General features: G+C 41.6%; 2 protein-coding genes across 2 annotated transcripts in view; both read left to right on the top strand.

The window, feature by feature from the left end:
- plp2b (proteolipid protein 2b) overlaps positions 1 to 9,761 on the top strand; it is a 38,566-nt gene extending 28,805 nt beyond the window's left edge. Inside the window, exons 2-5 of the mRNA XM_062052066.1 lie at positions 140 to 295; positions 366 to 464; positions 7,657 to 7,753; positions 7,835 to 9,761. Of these exons, the coding sequence (XP_061908050.1) occupies positions 140 to 295; positions 366 to 464; positions 7,657 to 7,753; positions 7,835 to 7,848 (366 nt within the window). The 3' untranslated portion in view covers positions 7,849 to 9,761. The remainder of the gene's footprint in view (positions 1 to 139; positions 296 to 365; positions 465 to 7,656; positions 7,754 to 7,834) is intronic.
- A 6,063-nt stretch (positions 9,762 to 15,824) lies between these two features.
- The window catches only part of prickle3 (prickle homolog 3), a 38,216-nt gene continuing 27,865 nt past the window's right edge, over positions 15,825 to 26,175 (top strand). Inside the window, exon 1 of the mRNA XM_062053447.1 lies at positions 15,825 to 15,842. The gene's annotated coding sequence lies outside the window, so the exon portion shown is untranslated. The remainder of the gene's footprint in view (positions 15,843 to 26,175) is intronic.

The following is a 26,175-nucleotide window of genomic DNA, read 5'->3' as shown; positions in this document are numbered from 1 at the left end:
CTTTTTCCCCTCATGGAAACAGCTTGATTGAACACATACGTCAGCAGAGTATGCTGGAATATTCTCATAGTTGTTAGAACTCTTATCATAGTGTGTTAAATTGTCAATGACCCTTCCCCTCCTTCATACACCCTCACAGCTCATCAGCTTAATCATCATCATCTGCTATGCCGCATCCCACTATGGAGGTTACTCGGCTGTCGCCATCTGCGAGATGGTCTTCGCCATGGTCTTCTTTGGCATCTTTATGATGGAGCTGGACAAGCAGATTCAAGTAGTCAACTGGATGTGGAGTGTAAGTGTAACTGCCATACATGCACATTGACACACTTGTGCAAAAAACCTCACCTTCTGCTTTTTTCCAGGATCTCTTCAGGGCCGGCATTGGTGCAATCCTTTACCTCATCACTTCGCTCGTGTGTGTGATTGGAGGATCCGGGGACGGCGCTCGCATTGCAGGCGGGGTCAGTGAAGCTGATGCTCATACTCTCATAACTACAATGCATTGCAGCATTGTCATCTCGACTATTTTTTTTCCCTCCATGATTAATTCAAAGTCCATTCCTTAATACAAACATATTAAGGAATGGACCAAATATAAACAATCAAACAATAGTTAATTAGTTATTAACTGTTTTGCTATTAATACTACTGCTGTCAAGATATTATAAAAAATTGAGCGATTAATTAATTTTAATCTGTAATTAATCCAATCCCTTTTTTATTCTCACCTAAAAGCGCTGCAAAAATCCCTTCACTTGAGGTAATTGAATTAATTACATTATTATACAGAGATGTATAACCAGAAAATGTGGCTTTACAATTGTTTTTTTTTTTTACACACTTGAATAGATGCAGTATGTTTTGTTTGCTACAATAAAAACATCAGGTCCAAATAAAGTGCTAAAATTATCAAAAACACATTGTCTGTGTGGAATGGAGACAACGTGTCTGTGATGTGGACGTACTTCAATATGTCCAAGATGGACTCTCAGACATTGATCTGCAAAGTGTGTCAAGAGGGCACGGGAGGGGGGCCTGCTGGTTTTCAAAGGAGGGAAAGTGCCAGCAGGGGTTGCTGCGCAAGGCTAATGTGACTTTTGTGTCGCAGCACACGCTTATGTAAGTTAGCGACAGAAGTCAAGAGTCTCCAAACATGAGTATAGTCTCCAATAACACCAGGAAAAAAGATGTTAGATTTGTCACGAGTAATTTTTAATAAAGAAAAAGACCTTAACAGGGTTGGAAAAGCCTCCAGATCAACTCGGAAAAACGGAATTAAAAAAAGTTGATATTTTAAAATCGCTGATTCGTTCATTTTGCTGTCAATCTATGAGGGATTCCACCTCAAACAGATCATCCAGTTAGCGTCCAGGCTGCCCGAGGTTAGTCCACCGTCTATAGCAGACCTGGGCATTCTGCGGCCCGTGGGCCGCATCCGGCCCTTTGTGCGTCCCTGTCCGGCCCGCGTGAGGCCAATTATAAATTACAAAATACATTTAAAAAAGTATCTATGTCGAGTGTGCAATACAACGGTGCTGCTTTTGTTTTGAAAATCGTTATTTGTATTACTTCCGTGTGGACGTATGCGTGTGCGTGATTGTGAGTGAATGTGAACAGCTGCAATCATAAAATAACAAAATAAAGTTGAAAAAACATCTATGTCGTGCGCGCAATACAACTGTGCTGCTTTTATTTTGAAAATTATTATTTATGGGCGTGTGTCCGTGTGTAACCTGCGAGTGAAGGTGCACATGCAGCGACAAGTGATGCACGGTTTACACCCGAGACGCTAAAAAGAGAAAAGTTGATGAAGAATGGCGTGTTTCCAACAAGACATGGACTGCAAAGCAACGTTCCCTCTAAGGTGCGTGCCTGCGCAATTGCACACTGCTCAAGCGTCTGCTGCGCGCAGCAAATATATGCCGCGCACCAAATCAAATCCCATCTGAATTCTAAACAAAATAAACATATTTATTCTATGTAATTTTGCGATGCAACTTTGAGTGACAGTGACAACAAGCGGCCCTAACGGTGTTCGTCAACACCGTTCAATTGAACACCGTTCAATTATTGTAACGTCTATCGAGATGCTTCGAGGACAGGAATTATATCGATCACTTTATTGAGCAAAACTGTTTATATTCGGACATAACCACACCAAAAACATGAGTAAAACAATTCTATCTCGAAAAACTAGTCATTTTCTGCCGTACAAACCAGGCCAAAACCAACTTGTCATCTGTCACCAACACGCATAGCACTAAACCACTGGTGCGTTTATGGCCACACAAAAAGTCGGACAACTCAAACACCACACAAAGTTACACTATGACTCCTCATACGTGTGCTTATTTTACTGTCATTTATTATTAATGTTAATTTATTTATATTAGTCATGGAATGCTGTTACACACACTATGTTGAAGTATTACTATTATTATTAATTATTATTATTATTATTTATCTTACGGTATACATCAAAAATAATATTGAGCAAAATTTAATTGAAATATTGTCGATGTGGCCCTCCAGCAGTGCTCGGGTTGCTCATGCGGCCCCCGGTAAAAATGAATTGCCCTCCCCTGGTCTATAGACTCCCAGAGACGCTCAGTATCCGATGGGTGGGACAAAGTCAAGCATTTATCTAATGACTGTTTAGTTTTGGTTTGAACAACCCACTATAAGCTCCCCTATTGACTTCTTCTTTGGAACGCGTCGACTCAGTTTCTTGGGCTATTCTGTATTTGGCCTATACTTTATTTGAATATTATAAAAGATATTAAATTATATTATTTATTTTTTTATAAAAATATATTTTTATAATTTTATGATTGTTTTATTTGAAAGAAAATTATTAATTTGTGCAATTGCAATGCCTTGATTGTAGTGAGGTTCGTACACAGTCATAGCCATACATACAATGGTAATAATTGACATAATTTATTTCCGTGTTTCGATTTTCAGCCTTCGTTTCCTGGTTTTTGGGTTCAGAGAAGAATTTTAATTTTGGTGTACCCCCAAATATGATACAAAGAAAGTACAAAGTCCGCTTAAAGGTGCCATGTATAATAATGTGGCCAGAAATGTTACTTCAATCACGGTCAAAATTCTGTAGTCCCCTCCCACTCTCCGTGACTGAGGTTGCCAGATACAAAGTCGAATCCAAAGGAACTTCAAATGGCAATCGACGAGTCTTACGTTGTAGATTTCTCGTTTGCGGTAGAAAATGGATGGATGGATGCTTCTTGCAAGATGGTTTACTAAGTAATTATGCCACATTTTACTGATGTCAATTAGCCAAATGTATTTCTAAAGTTACGCAGCAATATTTTCGGCGGGAGTCGGGACAGATTGTTAGAGTTAAAGTACCAATGATTGTCACACACACACCAGGTGTGGTGAGATTATTCTCTGCATTAGACCCATCACCCTCTGGGAGGTGAGGGGAGCATTGAGCAGCAGCAGCGGTGGCCGCGCCTGGGAATTTTTTTTGGTGATTTACTCCCCAATTTCAACCCATGATGCTTGGCATTACCCTGCTAAAATGTCTAGTTTGACCGCACGGACCACCATCGAAATAATTATATATAATAATATATAATATATTGTATAGGCCTACTTTGATGGTAAGCCAAGGCCAACAGTAAAATTACCGCCACATTTCGTTTAGCATGACTCCATGTTGCATCCAACCTGACGCACTGCATTCTCTTCCATGTACGCACATCACCATCTTCTATGATTCTATGAGCCAACCCATGTTACGCATAAATCATATAGCCTACTACCATGTCAATACACAACGTAGAAAATCATTACATGTAATGCATTATATTGTGCCAAGCAAATACCACCCCATATGTGTTTGATGCACATACAGTACCAGAAACCGCATGTAGCCATGCTAATGTTGGAACGCATTTCCTCAACGTATCAGCATATTGAGAACAAAATAGGCACTGACACTACCAATATCCACATAAGTTTTATTTGTTGAAAATATATTTTGCCCTGTCAGTTGGATGACACATCAACATACAGGCTAACGGGCATATATTTCCCCCGTTAGCCTACACCAGGGATCGACAACCTTTACCACTCAAAGAGCCATTTTGATCCGTTTCACAAATTAAAGAAAACAATGGGAGCCACAAAACTCTTTTGAAATTTAAAATGAAATAACACTGCATAGAAAGTTTTTTTTTTGCTTTGTGCTATGTATAAACCAGGGGTCTCAGACACGCGGCCCGCACCTTAATATGAAAATGTAATGTTAGTGCGGCCCGCGAGTTTTATATGAATGCCGCTTGACAGCAGTATCGCGCATATTAGTAAGAGTGTTAAAGTTGTTTATATGGTCACCCTCAGTGTGACCTGTATGGCTGTTGACCAAGTATGCCTTGCAGTCACTTACGGGTGTAAGCAGAGGCAGCATACAACATGTGACTGGGCCGGCACGTAGATAGTATGGGGAAAAAGCGGACGCGACGACAGGTTGTAGAGGACGCTAAAGGCAGTGCCATCAGGGCATGCCCTCAATATTGTTGTCCGGGTGAAAATCGGAGAATGTTTGCCCCGGGAGATTTCCGGGAGAGGCACTGAAATCCGGAAGTCTCCCGGAAAAATCGGGAGGGTCGGCAAGTATGCAGCTGAGCCGCATCAGAGTGATCAAAGAGCCGCATGTGGCTCCGGAGCCGCGGGTTGCCGACCCCTGGCCTATACAGTATGTCGATGTATCATTGACCGGGCTAGCATGCTAAGCTACATTAGTGTGATGGTGCTTCGCTCCTAAGCATACTAGCAACATACTAGCTTTGTTAGACAAGGTCATATACTGTATTGGACAATATAGTTTACATACGAAATGTCCGTTTCCATTTATTACAAGTGATAAGAAAACGTAAATGCCTTACTTACCTATCAAGGAGGAAATGAGCAAGTTTGGCGTCAGATGAAAGAATCTTCTCCACATTCAATCGTCTCCATCTTTCAAAGGCATCCCCGATACAAATCCTCGTTTCGTTCCTGGCTTTGTCATGAATAAGTTGAGAATCGTAACAACGTCTTTTAGATTTACTAAGGTCTGGTTTAGTAACTTTACCAGTGGCAGTAGCTCGACAAAGGTGGCGGTGTGTAACTGGCAACCTGGATGTAATACACTCACATACTTTCTAATTGGTCAAATGGTGGAGGGCGGGGCATCGAAATGAAAACAATAACAAGATTTCAGGGCTTTTAATCTAATTTTGAAATGAGCATATCCCGGCTGAACTACTGTAATCAGTTATAGATGTATTCGAAAAGAACATGATTTGTTAATGCATTTTGATGCATCAGGGTCGTTTCTTGAAATGAAATGATTACATATGGCACCTTTAATGTTGCTCACGCCATTTCTCAGTTGCATCTATCCATTTTCTACCGCTTGTCCCTTTTTGGGCTCGTGGGGAGTACTGGAGCCGATGTCAGCTGCATTCGGGCGGTAGGCGGGGTACTCCCTGGACAAGTCGCCACCTCATCACAGGGCCAACACAGATAGACAGTCAACATTCACACACTAGGGCCAATTTTAGTGTTGCAAATCAACCTATCCCCAGGTGCATGTCTTTGGAGGTGGGAGGAAGCCTGAGTACCCACAGTAACCCACACAGTCACGGGGAGAACATGCAAACTCCACACAGAAAGACCCCGAGCCCGGGGATTGAACCCAGGACCTTTGTATTGTGAGGCACATGCACTAACCTCTGTTTCACCGTGCTGCCCCATTTCGCAGTTGCTTGTGTTAATAGATGCATTAGAAGGGGAAAAAAGCATTTTCTACTATACACTAAAAACAAGACAACATTCAAACTTATACGAACAATAAACACATTTCTAATATCTTTATTATTTTACATTTTACACACTATTGGATATAATTAATCCTATCCCCAAGTCTCAAACGAGTGAGACCTCTTTTTTGTTGTAGCTACATATTATATTTGTGCCGCATGGCGGTACTGTTTCTCTCAGTCAAGCACAAGAAGAAGGTGAGGCAAATAACAGTCCTTTTATGTATTTTTTAAAACTTTTTAAACATTTGGTCTGTGTGTAGTATTAATCAGTTTATCCTGATTTGTCATGTGTTCAAGGTTCCTTCCCTCAAAGGAGTTTTACCTCGCCTCCTGGCCAAGTGATTGCTCATTAGGGGCTCAGTTGATTCTCTTGAATTTGTGAAGAGCGCAGTTCTAGATCTCCTCCATGTGTAAAGTCTCTTGGGATAACCTCTGTTGCAATTGGTGTAATATAAATAAAATTGGCTTGTTCAAGATCTGCCAAGATGTTTAGAGTACAGCAAAACTTAATATTTCCAGCCATTATGAATACATTCGATAAATAAATAAAATTAATTAGAGGATGGGAACTTGTAACCTGACTCTCGCCAGATCCTTGTAGTTCGCTGAGCCGAGCTCAGGGAACTTGTTTAAAAAAAGGCAGCATGTGGTACAAAGTATTTAAATGTGTAATAAACAGTTTGTTGCTCCACTACCTTTTGTAAGCACAACCAAACAACTATTTACATTAATTATTGCACCTACTCTCACTATAAAGTCACTTTTGTAACCTGTACCATACATGATTTCTACAGTTTGGACACACAAACACAATGACATTTCTAGCAGCTAATGGCTAATGGCAGATGGCTATACTGGTGTCAAGTTAACCAAGTCAGTACACTTTTGTTATGACGCTTGTCAGGGCGTTGCAATGGGTGTAACTGCTGAGTGTTGTGGTGAAGTTATTTACGGCTTACCGTCAACCCAGGTGTCTGCTTTAACACAGCAGTAAAGCTCTAGTAACGGAGGCCAGCCAGGGTGGCTGGGCCATGTGTACGTTGGTAAATGTCCCTCCCTAACAACTTCAAAGAGTGTGCTGGCCGTTAGGTTAGCAGCTTGGGTTTTTGGCCTAGGGGCTAGCACACTTACCTGTTAACCGGGTGATGTGGGTTCGCACCCTGCTCAGAGCGGTGGCAGTAAGGGAAGATGGCGAAGTTGGTAGAGTGGCCGGGCCAGCAATCGGAGGGTTGCTGGTTACTGGGGTTCAATCCCCACCTTCTACCATCCTAGTCACGTCCGTTGTGTCCTTGGGCAAGACACTTCACCCTTGCTCCTGATGGCTGCTGGTTAGCGCCTTGCATGGCAGCTCCCGCCATCAGTGTGTGAATGTGTGTGTGAATGGGTGAATGTGGAAATACTGTCAAAGCGCTTTGAGTACCTTGAAGGTAGAAAAGCGCTATACAAATATAACCCATTTATCATTTATTTATTTATCAAAAACACAACACGGAGCTGCTACACTCTCACAACTGTAGCTTCTTAGTAGCTGGGTCACATCCAAGTTATACCCACAGCTCAGTAAGTGAGGGGTTGTAAAGACTATTATCGGAATGTGATGAGTAATGTGCATGTATCAAGTGTCATGACTGTTTAGTGGAGACAAGGACTGTACCAACTCTTTCTGAATGCTGAGTATTATTTTCTTGACATAAAATGCTAAAAAGAAATTAAGAAATCAACTTTTGTTGAGTCTTTTACTGGCATTGTGCATGCAAAAATAACAATAAAACAAAGTTATCGCTGTTCATTTGAATTCCTGTGTGTTGTTATTCCTCAGGTATTTGGTTTGATCGCCGCTATACTGTTTGCCTACGACACCTACACCATCTTTTTACAAATCAAGAGCACAAGGCAGCACACAGCAGCCGCCACTGGTGAGAGGGGACATGGCTGATTGTAAAATATACCTTGAAAACCAAAAACACTAACATATTTCCCTGTGTTTACTTTTTTAGATGACAGAGTTTAAACGCTAAAATGAGTGTCCCTCTGTTGAGTATGCAGCGGAACAAGAGGACCTTTGTGCAGAAGAGGGGAGGGGACGAAGGACAGTAAAAATAACAGGTCACAATTCTTTATGAGCCGCGCCTTAAGAGAAGGATGACGGTATGGGCACCACACATCTGTGCTTGCATGTCAGTCGGCTATTTAAGGAAGGCTCCTCGCAAACCTCATCGTGCCACTGAAACTCAATGTGTTAACCTTTCTAAAAAGGGAAACCTGTAAGTGATAGAGGCAATGTAAAAGTTTGCTTGATGTCGTCCAGCAGCTTGTCTCATATGAATTTCCACTTAAAATGGACTACTATAGTTGGTAGTAACTGTATCATTTCAACATGTGTATTGACGCCTTAGGGGTTCTTTAACATCATACTTACGAACAATATGAATGTGATGTATTTTCATGAGGCTTCTCTTTTTTTAATGCTTCTTTCAGCAGGTTTTAACCAATTACCTTATCTGTGGGCTCAAGTGTTTTTCTTATTCTCGTCTAATTTAACATATTTCAACATAGTCATTCTAAACTTCCATCCATCCATTTTCTACCGCTTGTCCCTTTTGGGGTCGCGGGGGGTGCTGGAGCCTATCTCAGCTTCATTCACAATCCTAATTACTTGAAGTCAAGTACCTGCTTTCATTTAGAAATATTAAACTGCCTCAGATCAAACTGCTGGCGTCCACTCGCCATTAACTAATTCTCTATTGAATTTAAATGTGTCATAATTTTACCGTGTGGTTCTCTATGTCCACCTAATTTTTTTGTTCTGTTGCCAGCACAGTCATATAGTGCAAAAAACATTTCTGTTAATTTACATCGTCCAGCTGTACCCTCTAGTTCTTTCAGGTTTCTATTCCCTTTCCCTGTGTCGTGACAGGACACATGAAGATAATCAAAAAGTGCAAATTGTATCTCCTAATAGAATGATTGGATTTAAATAATGAGATTTGGAAATGTGTAACTGTTACCTCAACTTCCTGGTTGGTGTTTTGTTTCAGAAAATATCGCTGTTTGTGCTTTTTAACATGCCTTACAAGAGTGTTCAATCACAATGTAATATCACAAGTCAAAGCAGTTGTTATGGGAAATAAAAGCCATTGTTGCAACAAAGGAAATATAATTTGTCAGTTGTTGTTTTTCACAGGGTGGTGAAAATAATGATACAAAAAGATATGTTGTATGTTGTGATCACTAATGTGATTGTTTTGTGCTGTTCATTCATTAACAGTGTTACAAAAAAGATCAGTTAGAATAATACATAATGTTGGATATAGAGAACATTCAAACTCTATTCATTGAATCAAAAATACTGAAATTCCATGACATAGTGAATTTGCAAACAGCTAAAATTATACACAAAGCAAACTAATCTGCTACCCAAGAATACACAACAGTTCTTCTCAACGAAAGAGGAGAAATATAATCTTAGATAAAAATGTAATTTAAAACATTTGTACGCACGTACAATACTTAAGACCTTCAGTACGTAGGTGTTTGGAATTAAATTATGGAATGGATTAAGCAAAGAAATCAAACAATGTACTAATATAATCCACTTCAAGAAACTCTTCAAACTTAAAAGTGTTTGAAGTACAAAGAGGAACCATGATAAACATCCTGAATTTGTTTCATCCATCCATTCATTTTCAAGATAATCTTACTCATCTCACCATATGAAATATAACTTACTTCACCTATTATTTATTTTTACTGTTATTACTTATGGAGTATATTGTGAATAAATTGAGAACAGGAAGTGAACAAAAGTTTTAGCAACTGCTATGTAAAGGAAAAGAGGTAGGATTAAATAAGATGTGCTTCTTCCTACTCCTTTTTGAACATGTTGAATGGAGAAACTTGAAATTGTGATGTATCATGTTGTATGCATGCATGTTCCAAATAAACTCGAACTCATGGCAATTTCAATTACATTTCTTGAAATTTAAAACCATGTACAAATCAACTATATTTGTTTAAAAGCACACGTATAAATTCATGAAAAGTAGGATAGATTTATAAAATATCCTAATGCAAATTTAAGAGCATTGCTGCCATAGGATTTGTTACATTTGCCTTCTACTTAATCGCCACGAGAGGGAAGCATACTGCTTGACGTAATCACTGGCTCTAGTCGAGAGTATTGTCCCAGAAAAAATGTATGTGATGAATATAACAATTACACTATATACTTATATGTATCCAATATATCAAAACTAAGTACTTTCTCCATGTACGCTATCGTTTTATTCCTTAAAAATAATTATTTGGAAGAAAGTTGCAGTGCTTAACCAGCAGTGTCCAATGTAAGCTTATGTGCCAAATGTTCCATGCTGTGTGAGTGAGTAAAAGTGGTAAAGTGTGTATTGAAGCACTTCCTACAGTGTCCATAGTGAAAGTGCAGGCCACACTGCACAGTAGGTACACATCTGACGACAGGTAAAGTTGAAGGGAAGTCACGTTAGAACAACAATTTCGCCACCGGTAAGCAGACCGTCGCGCCTTCAAGATAAACGCCAGTATCATGGCAAATTAGCACATTTAAATCATTCATGGCGTCTTTAAAATTGAAATGTAATTAATGAAAATTAGATTTATATTCATACTTCTTTGTTTTGGTGTTTTACTTGAATACTTTTAACAGTAATGCTGCCATGTATTTAACACTGAAAGGCTAAACCGGAACTTGATATTCCTCAGTCACGGTATCTTGTTTGTTACTAAAGTAGTTAGCTAAAGGCGGTGCTACCTAGTTTGAGGAAACATGTAGTTTATCGCAGACTGTCTACTGACCACCATTACACCTTCTTACTTATTTATGTTTATTTGATTATTATACCATACTTGTAAACAAACATATCCTACATGTTTCTACGCGGGTCAAAAAAGCGACGGTCGAACCGCTCGGTAAGTGTTCCATTTATACACTTATTTATTCACTGTTGATTTTGGACATTTAATCAAACATCTTCTTTCAAGCATCACGATTATTTACATTGTTTTTTAAAATAATTTTATGTGTTCATTGTCATTTGAAACTTTCTTTGATCTGGCTGAACTTTCTCCCACCCTCACCTGTCTTTTGTGCAAGCCTATTGTTTGTTTTTAAAGACCACCAGGCTACATTTTAAGAAACACTTTTTTTGATTTCTTATAATTTCTCTAAGAGTTCGACATTCTTTGTTACTTTAGGCATTACTGCAGTCCCAGGTGAGTCAGGGACCGTGACGTCATAGCCGCTTACATAAGCAGGCTAGGATGAGGCATGGGCAGGTAACCGTAAAACATACTGCAACTTGTCACAGTCCTTTTGTAGTCACCATGGCAACAGTTGATAATTATGGTGTTGCAATTTGGAGGTGTGTTGAATTAAATGTGTGTGATGAGCAGATGTGTTGTGGCAGCAGACTAGCAGCTGTGCAGCCATCATGAGACATCTGGCAACGCAGCACACTTGGAATATTTCCAGAATGTCCCCATCAATTACACCACACTGTCTTTTATCAAATTCACATAATTTAATTGATTATTGAAATGGTATATTAAAAATAAACGATAGTTATGGATATGTGTCAATGTATCTGCCTATAGTGATACTAACTATAACCCAGCGGTGCCCATAGTGGAACCCAGGGGCCAAATTTGGCCTGCCAAGCCATTTTTTTGGCCCGACAAATGTTGGTTTCCCAAATTCATTACATATTCACATTGACCTCTTTCAAGTTCATACAATCATTGATTGCATGTCCGCAAGGCATTTTAACTAGTTGCCATCTATCGTATGTGATAATCTCCGCTACTTTATTTATGTTGTAGGGATGAAACAATATGAGAATGTTATACATAAATACAAAAATAAATAGACACACTGTTAGAAAACCCACTATTTTGCATGTTTTGTGTTTCTTATGCTTCACTGATATGTTTTAGTCTCAGTATTTTATCTGTTTTAATGGCTAAGCTTTTATTGTTTTAAATATTGGTTTGTACTGTATTACTTTATAATGTATTTAAATTAAAACTGTGTAACAAAAATTGTTATTAGTTATTTATTATTCCTGGCGAATGTTATGTTGTTCAGCGGTCCTTAACGCACCATAAAAACACCTCATAATCCTCGATCACCCAAACCTAAGAAAGCACAGCTTGTAAGTTCAATTTGCATAATTGAATATCTTAGTTGCTCAAACAGCAATGTGTTCATATACGTTTAGATTGGGGTATGTTGTTTCTTAACAGGGAAAGACGTTAATGTCTATTGTTTTCATGTTAGTATTTAAGCAAGCGAGCTGGCGCCAGTTAGACCGTTAGTTCATCAAAGTCAAAGTGCAGTACACCTTGGACAAGTCTCCACCGCATCGCAGGGCCAACACAGATAGACGGACAACATTCACACTCTCATTCACACACTAGGGCCAATTAAGTGTTGCCAATCAACCTATCCCCAGGTGCATGTCTTTAGAGGTGGGAGGAAGCCGGAGTACCCGGAGGGAACCCACACAGTCACGGGGAGAACATGCAAACTCCACACAGAAAGAGCCCGGGAATCAAACCCTGGACCTTCGTATTGTGAGGCTACATGCACTAACCCCTGGTGAACCGTGCTGCCCGCATAACATAAGGCCAGATCAAATGACATACCACTTTGTGTAAATACTTCAATTAGTAGTGTTTAAGCAGTCTGGACACCTGTTCTAGGTACAGTCACCACATTAAAGTATTAATGAACTTCATGAATATTTAATGCAACACTAACATCCGCACTAGAGAAAAAAGTATGACATTATCTTCCTAGAACTTGAAGCTGCTGTTATTGACGTTTGTGCATCAATTCTTTAAAGACGAGTTGTGCAATGTTGGTTTTTGAGAGTCACTAACTAGAAATAAATGTATTTTTCATGGGACAGTGAACCTCCCACAAACTTGTAATACTGGACAAAAACAAAATTGACTTAGCAATATGCATGTGGCGGAATGATTTGTAGTCGAGCGTTGCTATACTGTACATCTATAGGTAAAACGATTCCTCGAGTAACTCGTTTACAAAATATGATCAAGTAATTTTACCTGCCTCATAGAATTGTTTCTTTTCAGGGGAGCTGCGCTTTTTCGGAATTTTGCCTATCGTTCACAATCATGAGAGACAACAAAACAAAATGTGGGCTCTGTACCGAGGATGTCGTTGTGGCTTGTGCAGCCCTTTGAGACACTTGTGATTTAGGGCTATATAAATAAACATTGATTGATTGAAAAGGTTTTTGTTCAACCTGCCAGTTTTAAAACATCTTTACTAAATACCAAATAAACTAGGGATTAGTTCAACACGTTATTTACATTCTAAGTGAATTTAAAAAATACATTAAATAAGAAAAAGCACAAAAATGCACCAATAAATTTGGGTTTACATGTTTTTAAGTAAAAGAAAGCACACCTAAGGATGCATCAGTTATTATTTCAATACTGGTGGTCCAACTAAAGTGTTAAATGATAAATGGGTTATACTTGTATAGCGCTTTTCTACCTTCAAGGTACTCAAAGCGCTTTGACAGTATTCACACACACATTCACACACTGATGGCGGGAGCTGCCATGCAAGACGCTAACCAGCAGCCATCAGGAGCAAGGGTGAAGTGTCTTGCCCAAGGACACAACGGCCGTGACTAGGATGGTAGAAGGTGGGGATTGAACCCCAGTAACCAGCAACCCTCCGATTGCTGGCACGGCCACTCTACCAACTTCGCCACGCCGCCCCAGTTAGAAGCTGTTAAGTTATAATTAACTTACCAAAGAAGATCAGTGGTCGCGTACACAACTTTTTAGCATTGGCAGTAGTAGCACAGTGTTTTTCACACAGTTTTGGACAAGTAGTCATCAAATTTGCAAAAGAAACATGTCACTTGAAACGTAGAAGTCATTTGGGAACTGTTTGCCTCTATTTTTTGGAGTTTGTTACGTAGTGTGAGGTAGACGTGTATCCCAGAGGCAAGCACAGACATGGCTGCCGGTGTTCTGTCAAATTTTGCTGCTTCCTTGAAAAAAGCTACTAGCAGAATAGAACTGTGATAAGAAGGAAAATGTAAGTTGGACCATTGTTTGCGTCAATGTGAACTTCCTACATGCTTACTGTCCGTTAATATAAAATGTGAACTTTGTCACGCTGTAATTGTCTACAAACTCTACACACTTGCTGGTCAGGAGGTACCGTACAATGAATGAAACATAATTTAAAACCACTACTTACTTGTACCCAAGGCATACGAAGCAGCTGCTTTCAATTAGTATTTTGTCAGAGGCAAATATTTGCGTTTGTGCGTCTGCTCAGTAGCGTTGGGTAGCAGACATCGACAGAACACCGGCTAGAGTGCTGACCCTTGTCTGGCGAGGCTCCACGGAGTTGGGTGTTTGTGAAGTGCACGGTCAACAAATACATGATTTCCCCCTTGTGTCGCAATGACAGCATCTCAGTTACATTACGCCAATTTCCATGACTTTCCGCATTTAATAGAAGATTATGTCTTTAGCGAACAGTTCCTTGATTCCAATGACGCGTAAATCACAGGGCCCTAGATAACTATGGCTGACATCTATTTTGCTGCCCTCAACAGCGCATTTAGCTCCAAGTTCGGTCATTTTGTTCATATCTATGATTCTGTTTACTTCTACGTAACTGGAAGTGGAACGGTATAAAGTCAACTCCGATGTCATGGCTGTCCCGCCATGTTTGACCGAGTTAATATATGCTCACAGCTGATCACTGTGATCGACCTGAAACTTGAGATATTAATAATATTAGAAATGACTCTGAGAACAACAATAGGTTATCAAAAAACACTAACCTTATGACTAGGGATTTAACGATAAACGGTAATAATGATAATCGCGGTAAAACTCTTGACTGTTAGTATTACAGTTTTGAATTCAAATTATCGAAAAACCGTGATTGATAACTGCACTATGATAAACTCATGGACTGACTGGTGCCACCTCGCTAGCTTAAATGCTATCATGAAAACAGGAGACATTAACGTCTTTCCCCATTAAAGGCCTACTGAAACCCACTACTACCGACCACGCAGTCTGATAGTTTATATATCAATGATGAAATCTTAACATTGCAACACATGCCAATACTGCCGGGTTAACATATAAAGTGCAATTTTAAATTTCCCGCAAAATATTCTGCTGAAAACGTCTCGGTATGATGACGTTTGCGCGTGACGTCACGGATTGTGCGTCTGTTTTCATCGCAAAATTCCACGGTATTCTGGACATCTGTGTTGGTGAATCTTTTGCAATTTGTTTAATGAACAATGAAGACAGCAAAGAAGAAAGCTGTATGTGGGATCGGTGTATTAGCGGCTGGCTGCAGCAACACAACCAGGAGGACTTTGAGTTGGATAGCAGACGCGCTACCGTGAGTATGCAGCTTTGGCTTCCAAACATTTGATCGCTTGCCTGTACGTGTGTGCCGCTATGTGCATGTCACGTACGTAACTTTGGGGAAATATATGTGCTGTATGAACTTTACGGAGGTGAACGGTACTTTGGGCTGTGGGATTGAGTGTGTTGTGCGGGTGTTTGAGTTGTATTGGTGGGTTATATGGACGGGAGGGGGAAGGTGTTTGTTATGCGGATTAATTTGTGGCATATTAAGTATAAGCCTGGTTGTGTTGTGGCTAATAGAGTATATACATGTCTTGTGTTTATTTACTGTTTTAGTAATTCCCAGCTGAATATCAGGTCCCACCCGCCTCTCACAGCATCTTCCCTCTCTGAATCGCTTCCACTGCCCTCTAATCCTTCACTCTCACTTTCCTCATCCACAAATCTTTCATCCTCGCTCAAAATAATGGGGTAATTGTCGCTTTCTCGATCCGAATCGCTCTTGCAGCTGGTGGCCATGATTGTAAACAATGTGCAGATGTGAGGCGCTCCACAACCTGTGACGTCACGCTAATTCCGGTACAGGTAAGGCTTTTTTATCAGCGACCAAAAGTTGCGAACTTTATTGTTGATATTCTCTACTAAATCCTTTCAGCAAAAATATGGCAATATCGCGAAATGATCAAGTATGACACATAGAATGGACCTGCTATCCCCGTTTAAATAAGAACATTTCATTTCAGTAGGCCTTTAAGAAACAACATACTGCAATGTAAACGTATGTGAACACATTGCTGGCTGAGCAGTTAAGCTATTCAAGTGTGCACATTGAACCTACAAGCTGTGGTTTCTCAGCACAGAGTGATTGTTCATATACAAGATAGAGGTGTTTTTAGTACGGTATGTTTAAGGACCGCTGAACATGTAGGATGCCACAGCGCCAGCTAGAAATAATAAATACTAGTAAAGTATTTTACTTTTCACGCACTTTTCATTTGAATTAATCTTTAAGTGCTACAGTCCCAAACAATATTAAAAACAATTAAATCTTAGCCATTAAAACAGATACAATATCAACACTAAATCACTATATATGAAGCATAAGAAACACAACACATACAAAATAGTGGGTTTTATAACAGTGTGTCCATTTAATTTAGTTATTTAAAAATATATATAACTTAATCAAAATATTTCAGTATGTGTATGTACAATTCTGCGATAATAATGATAACTGTGATATAAAATTGTCTGTCGTTACATGATAACAGATTTATGCTTTCTTTATATTGGCGTGGAGTGGTAATTTGTTCACAACAATCAAATTAAGCTAATAACGCTGTAAACTGAATGATCCAGATAAGGTTAATGGTGGACACTTTTTAATACGCTTCAGCCGTGGAGGATTTGTATGTGTAAGTAATATGCAACCTGTTATGTCTGTGATTATGTTTTGTTTTAGTCATGTTCGGATTTGGTTTTGGACTTTTTGTGCACTTCCTTGTTTGGTTTGGTTTCCATGGTCACCCATTAGTTTTCACCTGTCTTGTCACGCACCTGTTTCACGTTTCGAGTCACGCACCTGTTTTCACTGATCACGTCACTATTTAAATCTGTCTTTTTCTGTTGTTCGTCCTGGCGTCCTCACACTATTTCATCACTCTGCTCCATGTCTTGTCACAGTTCTTTACCAAGTAAGTTTTGTTCATTTATGCCACAGTTAGTGTTTTTGTTTTATTGTTCATAGTTTTTGTGCCCACGTGCATGTCTTTTGTTTCATAGTCAAGTTTGTATTTCCGCCTTTGTGCGCGCCTTTTGTTTGCTTCCTTTTTTTGTAGTTTATTAGTGTTAAAAAAAATAAATCATGTATTTAAATTCACGCCTTGCCCGCGCCAATTTTCCTTTGCCTTCTGGGAGAACAAACCACGCCATGAACCAAGTCTTGACACAACCAACCATAGGGATACAAGGAAAAAGTTGTCTACTTTTTTTTGCAGTTCATTTAATTCTTGTCTTTAATTTTGAATTACTGTATTTGATATGCCTTCCACAGTGTGGGTGACTTAGTTGTTAATTTAGGTATAAATTCCGACATACACTAAAACTTGACTTGACTTACATTGCCATTGTAGGAATGGAACTTTTACTTAGACCAAGTACCTCCTGCATTTAACTTATAAAGATTGATTGTATAGGAATACTTTGTATTATCTTAAAGTTAAAGTTAAAGTACCACTGATAGTGACACACACTAGGTGTGATGAAATTACCCTCTGCATTTGACCCATCCCCTTGTTCCACCCCCTGGGAGGTGAGGGGAGCAGTGAGCAGCAGCGGTGGCCGTGCTCGGGAATCATTTTGGTGATTTAACCCCCAATTTACCTCCCTGCCTAATGGGTCCCATTTTTATAGTCTTTGGTATGACTCGTGTCCGTGTTTGTTTTACTCTGTTCACTTGAACCACTTAACAAGAGTTAGTGTTTCTGTTTGTTGTACTTAACACATACGTATGGTTTGTAAAGTAGTACTTCATTTTCTCAAGCCTAGATAGGCTTAAAGCAGTGATGCACACACATCCAAGTGCTAGCTGTAGTGTGGCATCTGGGAGGCCCATGGCATGAATGAATGAGGTCTGTTCCAACCTGCCCATCCAGGAGAGCTATATTCACTCAACATGCCAAAGCAGCAAAGGATCTCACCTCTAACCTGTTTTGTTAATGTTTACCCTTCTCTCGGCCTTGAGTTAAAGTGGAGGGCTGCATTAACGCTGCATTTGTTACTTGCATGCGCTTCACAATCAAATCAGGTTGCTCCTTTTCATAATATGCAACATATAACATTTATATAACAATTTGCAACGTTACTTGGCAGCAGTGGCAGGCCGTGCGTTTCCCACCTAGGCCTTCAGTGATGTCCGACTTCAATGATTACCTCTCAAAATACCAGAATTGATGTCCCCACATGACCATTGCTGGAGAAATACTATACAGGAACACATTTACGCAACACTGGGCATTGAATCACCACCAACAGCGTAGAAAAGGGGTTATTTTCTGGCGCATTTAAAAATCAATAAACCCGCATCAGCAATTAAAACATATCTTATGTGGTACTGTCAAAATTAAAATTGCAAAAAAACATATTAAACGTGAAAAAATTCAGAAATAAAATATTTTAAATCACAATTTGTAAAACCCATTCGACGCCGTATAGCCCCTTGTAGTCTGTTGATTCGAGTGGAAATGGCGGGCATTTCCCCATTTAATCGCCGACATCGTCCCAGAAGATGTAGTTTCTCTTTAAGTATCCTTCTTGAAAATGGCCTTGCAAATATATATCTGCCACCTAATCAACGTTTTGTTCTCCTTCTTGTGGGTCAACACTTCCCGCTTCCTGCTAAATTGCAACTTGTGATTGGATACTTACTTTGGAATGACAAGTGAGTATCTTGTTAATATCAGGCTACCTAGAGAGGCTACTGTCAACAACTTGTGACCTGATTGGCTATCGCAACTGTCTATCAACTGTGTGTGTTCTCAAATTCCTACGCTAACGGTCCCGGTGAGTATCCAATCACAGGACGCGTAAATGTCACGTTCAACCTTAGGCTAGCTAGAAGGCCTTACTGACAACAACTCATGATCTGATTGGCTATCGCAATTGTCTATCTGTTTGTGCCCGTTCACTTACAGTGCATAGACGCCTGTATTGTTGATTCTGAAGGCCCCGGCCAAATTTCGTACAGCATGGCAATATAAGCTAGCTGAATTCTGATTGGATACAAACTCTAACCTAAAAACAACAGCACTGGAAGGAGCATAGTATGACATGAAGAGATTATGAATACTTTTAGATATTTCGGGAAAGTAAATATAAAAATTACTTTTATTACTCCTCTCTGAGCTGCCACCTTACCGTGGTAGAGGAGTTTGCGTGTCCCAATGATTCTAGGAGCTATGTTGTCCGGGGGCTTCCATGCCCCCTGGTAGGGTCTCCCAAGACAAACAGGTCCTAGGTGAGGGATCAGACAAAGAGCAGCTCGAAGACTTCTATGGAAATACAAGAACCGAGACTCAGATTTCCCTCGCCCGGACGCGGGTCACCGGGACCCCCTCTGGAGCCAGGCCCGGAGTTGGGGCCTGTCCCCATGGGGCCCGGCCGGGCACAGCCCGAAGAGGCAACGTGGGTCCCCCCTCCAATGGGCTCACCACCCATAGCAGGGGCCATAGAGGTCGGGTGCAATGTGAGCTGGGCGGCAGCCGAAGGCAGGGCACTTGGCGGTCCGATCCTCGGCTACAGAAGCTAGCTCTTGGGACGTGGAACGTCACCTCGCTGGGGGGGAAGGAGCCTGAGCTAGTGCGCGAGGTGGAGAAGTTCCGGCTAGATATAGTCGGACTCACTTCGACGCACAGCAAGGGCTCCGGAACCAGTTCTCTCGAGAGGGGATGGACTCTCTTCCACTCTGGCGTTGCCGGCAGTGAGAGGCGACGGGCTGGGGTGGCAATTCTTGTTGCCCCCGGCTCAGAACCTGCATGTTGGAGTTCAACCCGGTGGACGAGAGGGTAGCTTCCCTCCGCCTTCGGGTGGGGGGACGGGTCCTGACTATTGTTTGCGCTTACGCGCCAAACAGCGGGTCAGAGTACCCACCCTTTTTGGATTCACTCGAGGGAGTACTTGAGGGTGCTCCCCCGGGTGATTCCCTCGTTCTACTGGGGGACTTCAACGCTCATATTGGCAACGACAGTGAAACCTGGAGAGGCGTGATTGGTAAGAATGGCAGCCCGGATCTGAACCCGAGTGGTGTTTTGTTATTGGACTTTTATGCCCGTCACGGATTGTCCATAACTAACACCATGTTCAAGCATAAGTGTGTCCATATGTGCACTTGGCACCAGGACACCCTGGGCCGCAGTTCCATGATCGACTTTGTAGTTGTGTCATTGGATTTGCGGCCTCATGTTTTGGACACTCGGGTAAAGAGAGGGGCGGAGCTTTCTACCGATCACCACCTGGTGGTGAGTTGGCTGCGATGGTGGGGGAGGATGCCGGACAGACCTGGCAGGCCCAAACGCATTGTGAGGGTTTGCTGGGAACGTCTGGCAGAGTCTCCTGTCAGAGAGAGTTTCAATTCCCACCTCCGGAAGAACTTTGAACATGTCACGAGGGAGGTGCTGGACATTGAGTCCGAGTGGACCATGTTCCGCACCTCTATTGTCGAGGCGGCTGATTGGAGCTGTGGCCGCAAGGTAGTTGGTGCCTGTCGTGGAGGAAATCCTAGAACCCGTTGGTGGACACCGGCGGTGAGGGATGCCGTCAAGCTGAAGAAGGAGTCCTATCGGGTTCTTTTGGCTCATAGGACTCCTGAGGCAGCGGACAGGTACCGACAGGCCAAGCGGTGTGCGGCTTCAGCGGTCGCGGAGGCAAAAACTTGGACATGGGAGGAGTTCGGGGAAGCCATGGAAAACGACTTCCGGACGGCTTCGAAGCGATTCTGGACCACCATCCGCCGCCTCAGGGAGGGGAAGCAGTGCACTATCAACACCGTGTATGGTGAGGATGGTGTTCTGCTGACCTCGACTGCGGATGTTGTGGATCGGAGGAGGGAATACTTCGAAGACCTCCTCAATCCCACCAACACGTCTTCCTATGAGGAAGCAGTGCCTGGGGAATCTGTGGTGGGCTCTCCTATTTCTGGGGCTGAAGTTGCTGAGGTAGTTAAAAATCTCCTCGGTGGCAAGGCCCCGGGGGTGGATGAGATCCGCCCGGAGTTCCTTAAGGCTCTGGATGCTGTGGGGCTGTCTTGGTTGACAAGACTCTGCAGCATCGTGTGGACATCGGGGGCGGTACCTCTGGATTGGCAGACCGGGGTGGTGGTTCCTCTCTTTAAGAAGGGGAACCGGAGGGTGTGTTCTAACTATCGTGGGACCACACTCCTCAGCCTTCCCGGTAAGGTCTATTCAGGTGTGCTGGAGAGGAGGCTACGCTGGATAGTCGAACCTCGGATTCAGGAGGAACAGTGTGGTTTTCGTCCTGGTCGTGGAACTGTGGACCAGCTCTATACTCTCGGCAGGGTCCTTGAGGGTGCATGGGAGTTTGCCCAACCAGTCTACATGTGTTTTGTGGACTTGGAGAAGGCATTTGACCGTGTCCCTCGGGAAGTCCTGTGGGGAGTGCTCAGAGAGTATGGGGTATCGGACTGTCTGATTGTGGTGGTCCGCTCCCTGTATGATCAGTGTCAGAGCTTGGTCCGCATTGCCGGCAGTAAGTCGGACACGTTTCCAGTGAGGGTTGGACTCCGCCAAGGCTGCCCTTTGTCACCGATTCTGTTCATAACTTTTATGGACATAATTTCTAGGCGCAGTCAAGGCGTTGAGGGGATCCGGTTTGGTGGCTGCAGGATTAGGTCTCTGCTTTTTGCAGATGATGTGGTCCTGATGGCTTCATCTGGCCAGGATCTTCAGCTCTCACTGGATCGGTTCGCAGCTGAGTGTGAAGCGACTGGGATGAGAATCAGCACCTCCAAGTCCGAGTCCATGGTTCTCGCCCGGAAAAGGGTGGAGTGCCATCTCCGGGTTGGGGAGGAGATCTTTCCCCAAGTGGAGGAGTTCAAGTACCTCGGAGTCTTGTTCACGAGTGAGGGAAGAGTGGATCGTGAGATCGACAGGCGGATAGGTGCGGCGTCTTCAGTAATGCGGACGCTGTATCGGTCTGTTGTGGTGAAGAAGGAGCTGAGCCGCAAGGCAAAGCTCTCAATCTACCGGTCGATCTACGTTCCCATCCTCACCTATGGTCATGAGCTTTGGGTTATGACCGAAAGGACAAGATCACGGGTACAAGCGGCCGAAATGAGTTTCCTCCGCCGGGTGGCGGGTCTCTCCCTTAGAGATAGGGTGAGAAACTCTGTCATCCAGGAGGAGCTCAAAGTAAAGCCACTGCTCCTCCACATCGAGAGGAGCCAGATGAGGTGGTTCGGGCATCTGGTCAGGATGCCACCCGAACGCCTCCCTAGGGAGGTGTTTAGGGCACGTCCGACCGGTAAGAGGCCACGGGGAAGACCCAGGACACGTTGGGAAGACTATGTCTCCCGGCTGGCCTGGGAACGCCTCGGGATCCCCCGGGAAGAGCTGGACGAAGTGGCTGGGGAGAGGGAAGTCTGGGCTTCCCTGCTTAGGCTGCTGCCCCCGCGACCCGACCTCGGATAAGCGGAGGAAGATGGATGGATGGATGGACTTTTATCTTTAATTATAATCATGATTTCTGGTTATGTTAGGCCAGAAGAGAAGGCCTTGCTGGCCCTGACGGTCCACCACTGCTTGGCAGAGAGCACAAGAAAAATAAACTAAAACTACAAACTAAATTGCCATGTGGAGCAGTTTCCCTGGGTGGAATCTTGCTCTGCTTCAGTATGTCACAGTACATGCTGTGATTCAAGTATCCCTGAATTAACTGCTGTAATGTTACTGCTATTTGTTTTGTAGTGTTCTATTTCTGCAATTGATCATAATTATAATTTGATGGACCGATGCATTTACCGTATACAAGAAGGCTGGCTTTAATATTTTAAGTAATCAAACTATGAATGCATGCCGGCTACTGAGCTCTCAAATGCGAAAATGACAATGCAAACATGATCATATAGTGTCATTTTATCTGTTCATTCTCTGAATGGTATGTCAGCAAAACACCCTGCAGTGTCCTGTAATCAACGCAGGTCGACTACAGTTTCCAAAGGTGTTTTGGATCCTGCGGCTATGTTAACTCTCTTTCTTGGTCATCCTGACGATCATTTAGTGATGAATGTACAGGTAATTTGTCTTGCGTGCCTCCAAGCCTCAGTTGGCATGTCAATGTCTGGAAAATAACAGCTTAAGGCTCTTGTCATCGGTCGTACCTACTGTAGATGTGCAACACATATTATAACTGGATGAAGTACAGCATTCATTGTAGAACAAAGTTTGAAAGGAACGTTTGCTGTCATGTTTGACTATCGTGACAAAGTGTGTTAGGTTTGTAAATAAATAAATGATAAATGGGTTATACTTGTATAGCGCTTTTCTACCTTCAAGGTACTCAAAGCGCTTTGACAGTATTTCCACATTCACCCATTCACACACACATTCACACACTGATGGCGGGAGCTGCCATGCAAGGCGCTAACCAGCAGCCATCAGGGGCAAGGGTGAAGTGTCTTGCCCAAGGACACAACGGACGTGACTAGGATGGTAGTAGGTGGGAATTGAACCCCAGTAACCAGCAACCCTCCGATTGCTGGCACGGCCACTCTATCAACTTCGCCATGCTTTGATGTTGTACTGTGACCCATTATTAGTGTCGATATAAAAATATAAATGCACTTTTATTTTTGTAAGAGACGTATGTTTAACAACATATGCAAACATAGGGTTTTTACTGTCAGTAATGGTGCATATTAAGGGTGAGAATTTATGGCAAAAATCTAAATCACGATTAATTGAACCAGTTACCTCAATTTTGGTTCCACTCTCAACTAATACTCTAAGGTTTGGTGGACGTCATCCTTATTATAACCAGAGTGTGTCTAAACCACTAACACCAAATTCCTTTTGGGTAAGAGCATCTCACTTTGTATTGGTGGACGTCATCCTTATTATAACCAGCGTGTGTCTAAACCATTAACACCAAATTCCTTTTGGGTAAGAGCATCTCACTTTGTATTGTTGGATCGGTGTTTGAGTTCTCCTCCTTGACACTTTTGTGTAGCGGACTGAATTGTTACAGTGTTACTTGGTTACTACTTCTTCTTCTGCTGGGTTTCTGGAAGCCTTCACTCTTAGCGACACCTGGCTTCCTCTAATGAAACTACACAATGGGTACTGTATTTATATTTATATTTATATCTGCACCTTATTGCTCTTTTATCCTGCACTGCAACGAGCTAATGCAACAAAATGTTGTTCTTATCTGTACTGTAAAGTTCAAATTTGAATGACAATAAAGGAAGTCTAAGTCTAAGTATTTTAAGGAAATTATGTAATAGAAGAGAGAAAATTAAGACGCGTGGAAATTAGGAATGGGTTGATCGATTGGCCACCAATTGGTATGTGCCGATTTTCATGAAAAGTAGGTATCTTTACATCCGTAGCTTCTCAGCGCAACAACACACAACACCAAAAATGTGTCCCGTGAAAACCCGTCCGACCGGAACTCTCAACAACAACCAAAGTTCCATGTGTGAATTATGCAAACCTACTACAATATAAAAAAAAAATTGGATTGTCGGTTAATGCCTTTTAAATGCGATCACAAATGCCCAACCCCTTTGACTGACACTGTATTTATGTTTAGTCTCCTGGTTGAGTAGCTATCAGCTAATTGCTTTCAAGCTAGCAGCAAAGCTAACTTGAAATAATAGAAGAGATAAGTGCTTAGTAAAGTTTAAGAAGTGTAGATGGAACTACGTTACAGCAGAAAGTAAGCAGTTATTAACAAAAAAATACAAGTATATTAGAGTTAGAGAGAGGATAATGTTACAGCTGGTAACTGTTGATATGTCAGCATTGTCACACCCAGAAGTGCACAACATGTAAGAAGGGTTCATCAATCCATAAATTGGTGGTGTCAACACCAAGGGTAATATCAGAATGTGGTCGGTACGAGAGTGATTAGGTCGATATTTTCTTTTTCTTAAAATATTTTTTTTGTTGGTTTTGTTAATGTTTGCAAATTCGGGAAATAATTCCTTGGTCACAGGACGATTTTGAGGGCAAAAACAAAAGGATTTTAAAGAGTAATAGATGGTAGGTTTTGCTTTATTTTAATTAGTGTACTATTGTTTTGCTCAAACAATTGTATGTAGTAAAAGAGAGTAAGGAACCAGTTTAAATATTGTGCTGATATTTTTAAACTGTCAATAGTACTCGCCATAAAAAAAGAGACCTTTACAGTTAGTCTAGTACATGTGATCAGTATCAGCCATCTCCCTCATGGATAATCGGAATTGGCAGAAAAAATCCCTGATTCAGGCATGTGAAATAGACGCAAAGACGCGTTTTTAAACATTCATTCAGTCAAAATATCCCTTCCGTGTTTTTTTTAAATGAAATATTTTAGCGCGTAAGGTTGGGAGTAGAAGGAGTGTCAAAAAGTGGAGCTAATTGTTTTAATGACATTCAGACTTTGTTTTCTTATCAGCAATCGAGCAGTATTTTTACATCCGTAGCTTTTCAGCGCAACAACACACAACACCAAAAATGTGTCCCGTGAAAAGCCGTCCGTCCGAAACTCTCATTAACAACAAAAGTTCCTTGTGTGAATTATGTAAACCTACTACAATATCAAAACAATAGGATGTAAATAGAATTTGTTGAACGCTCGCCTCTGCCGCACTAAATTGCAGTACAGGTATTATCTATAAGGGGCGCCGAAACAAGATCGCTAATTAGCATAGTTAGCATCATCTAGCTAGCTTACGTGTTGTCGCTTGCGTTCGCTCTCCGAGCCACATTGTTGACACCTTTCTACTTTGCTGCTAATCATATTTGAATAGGGAATTAACGGTATCAAATTTCACGGTACGATATTGTCACGGTACAATATTATTGTGATATAAGTCCAAAAAAAGGCAGTAAAATGTTATAGTGTGTCAAATGAAGTGGCAGGAATATTTAGAATTAACACACTTACTGTAATTGAACACAAACATAATGCTAAAATGTTATAATCATATTTATAACTACAAACATATTTTTTTAAGTGCAAAGAATTGTGCAAGGACATTCACAGTTTTAAGCGAATATTAAAAACAACTTACAGATGAGTGTCTTTCAAGTGACAATGTAAACATCCAGTGTGAAACAATTAGGTTCACTATGTCTTTCAACTTTTACTTTCTAAAAAGAAGTGTCCTCCACAGTTGACGTGTTCGTATCAGTCAAGGCTG

This window comes from Entelurus aequoreus, linkage group LG07 (assembly GCF_033978785.1).
Source record: "Entelurus aequoreus isolate RoL-2023_Sb linkage group LG07, RoL_Eaeq_v1.1, whole genome shotgun sequence".
Lineage (NCBI taxonomy): Eukaryota > Metazoa > Chordata > Actinopteri > Syngnathiformes > Syngnathidae > Entelurus > Entelurus aequoreus.
The sequence above is the reverse complement of the archived record's forward strand: the minus strand, read 5'-3'. Positions and strand labels throughout refer to the sequence as shown.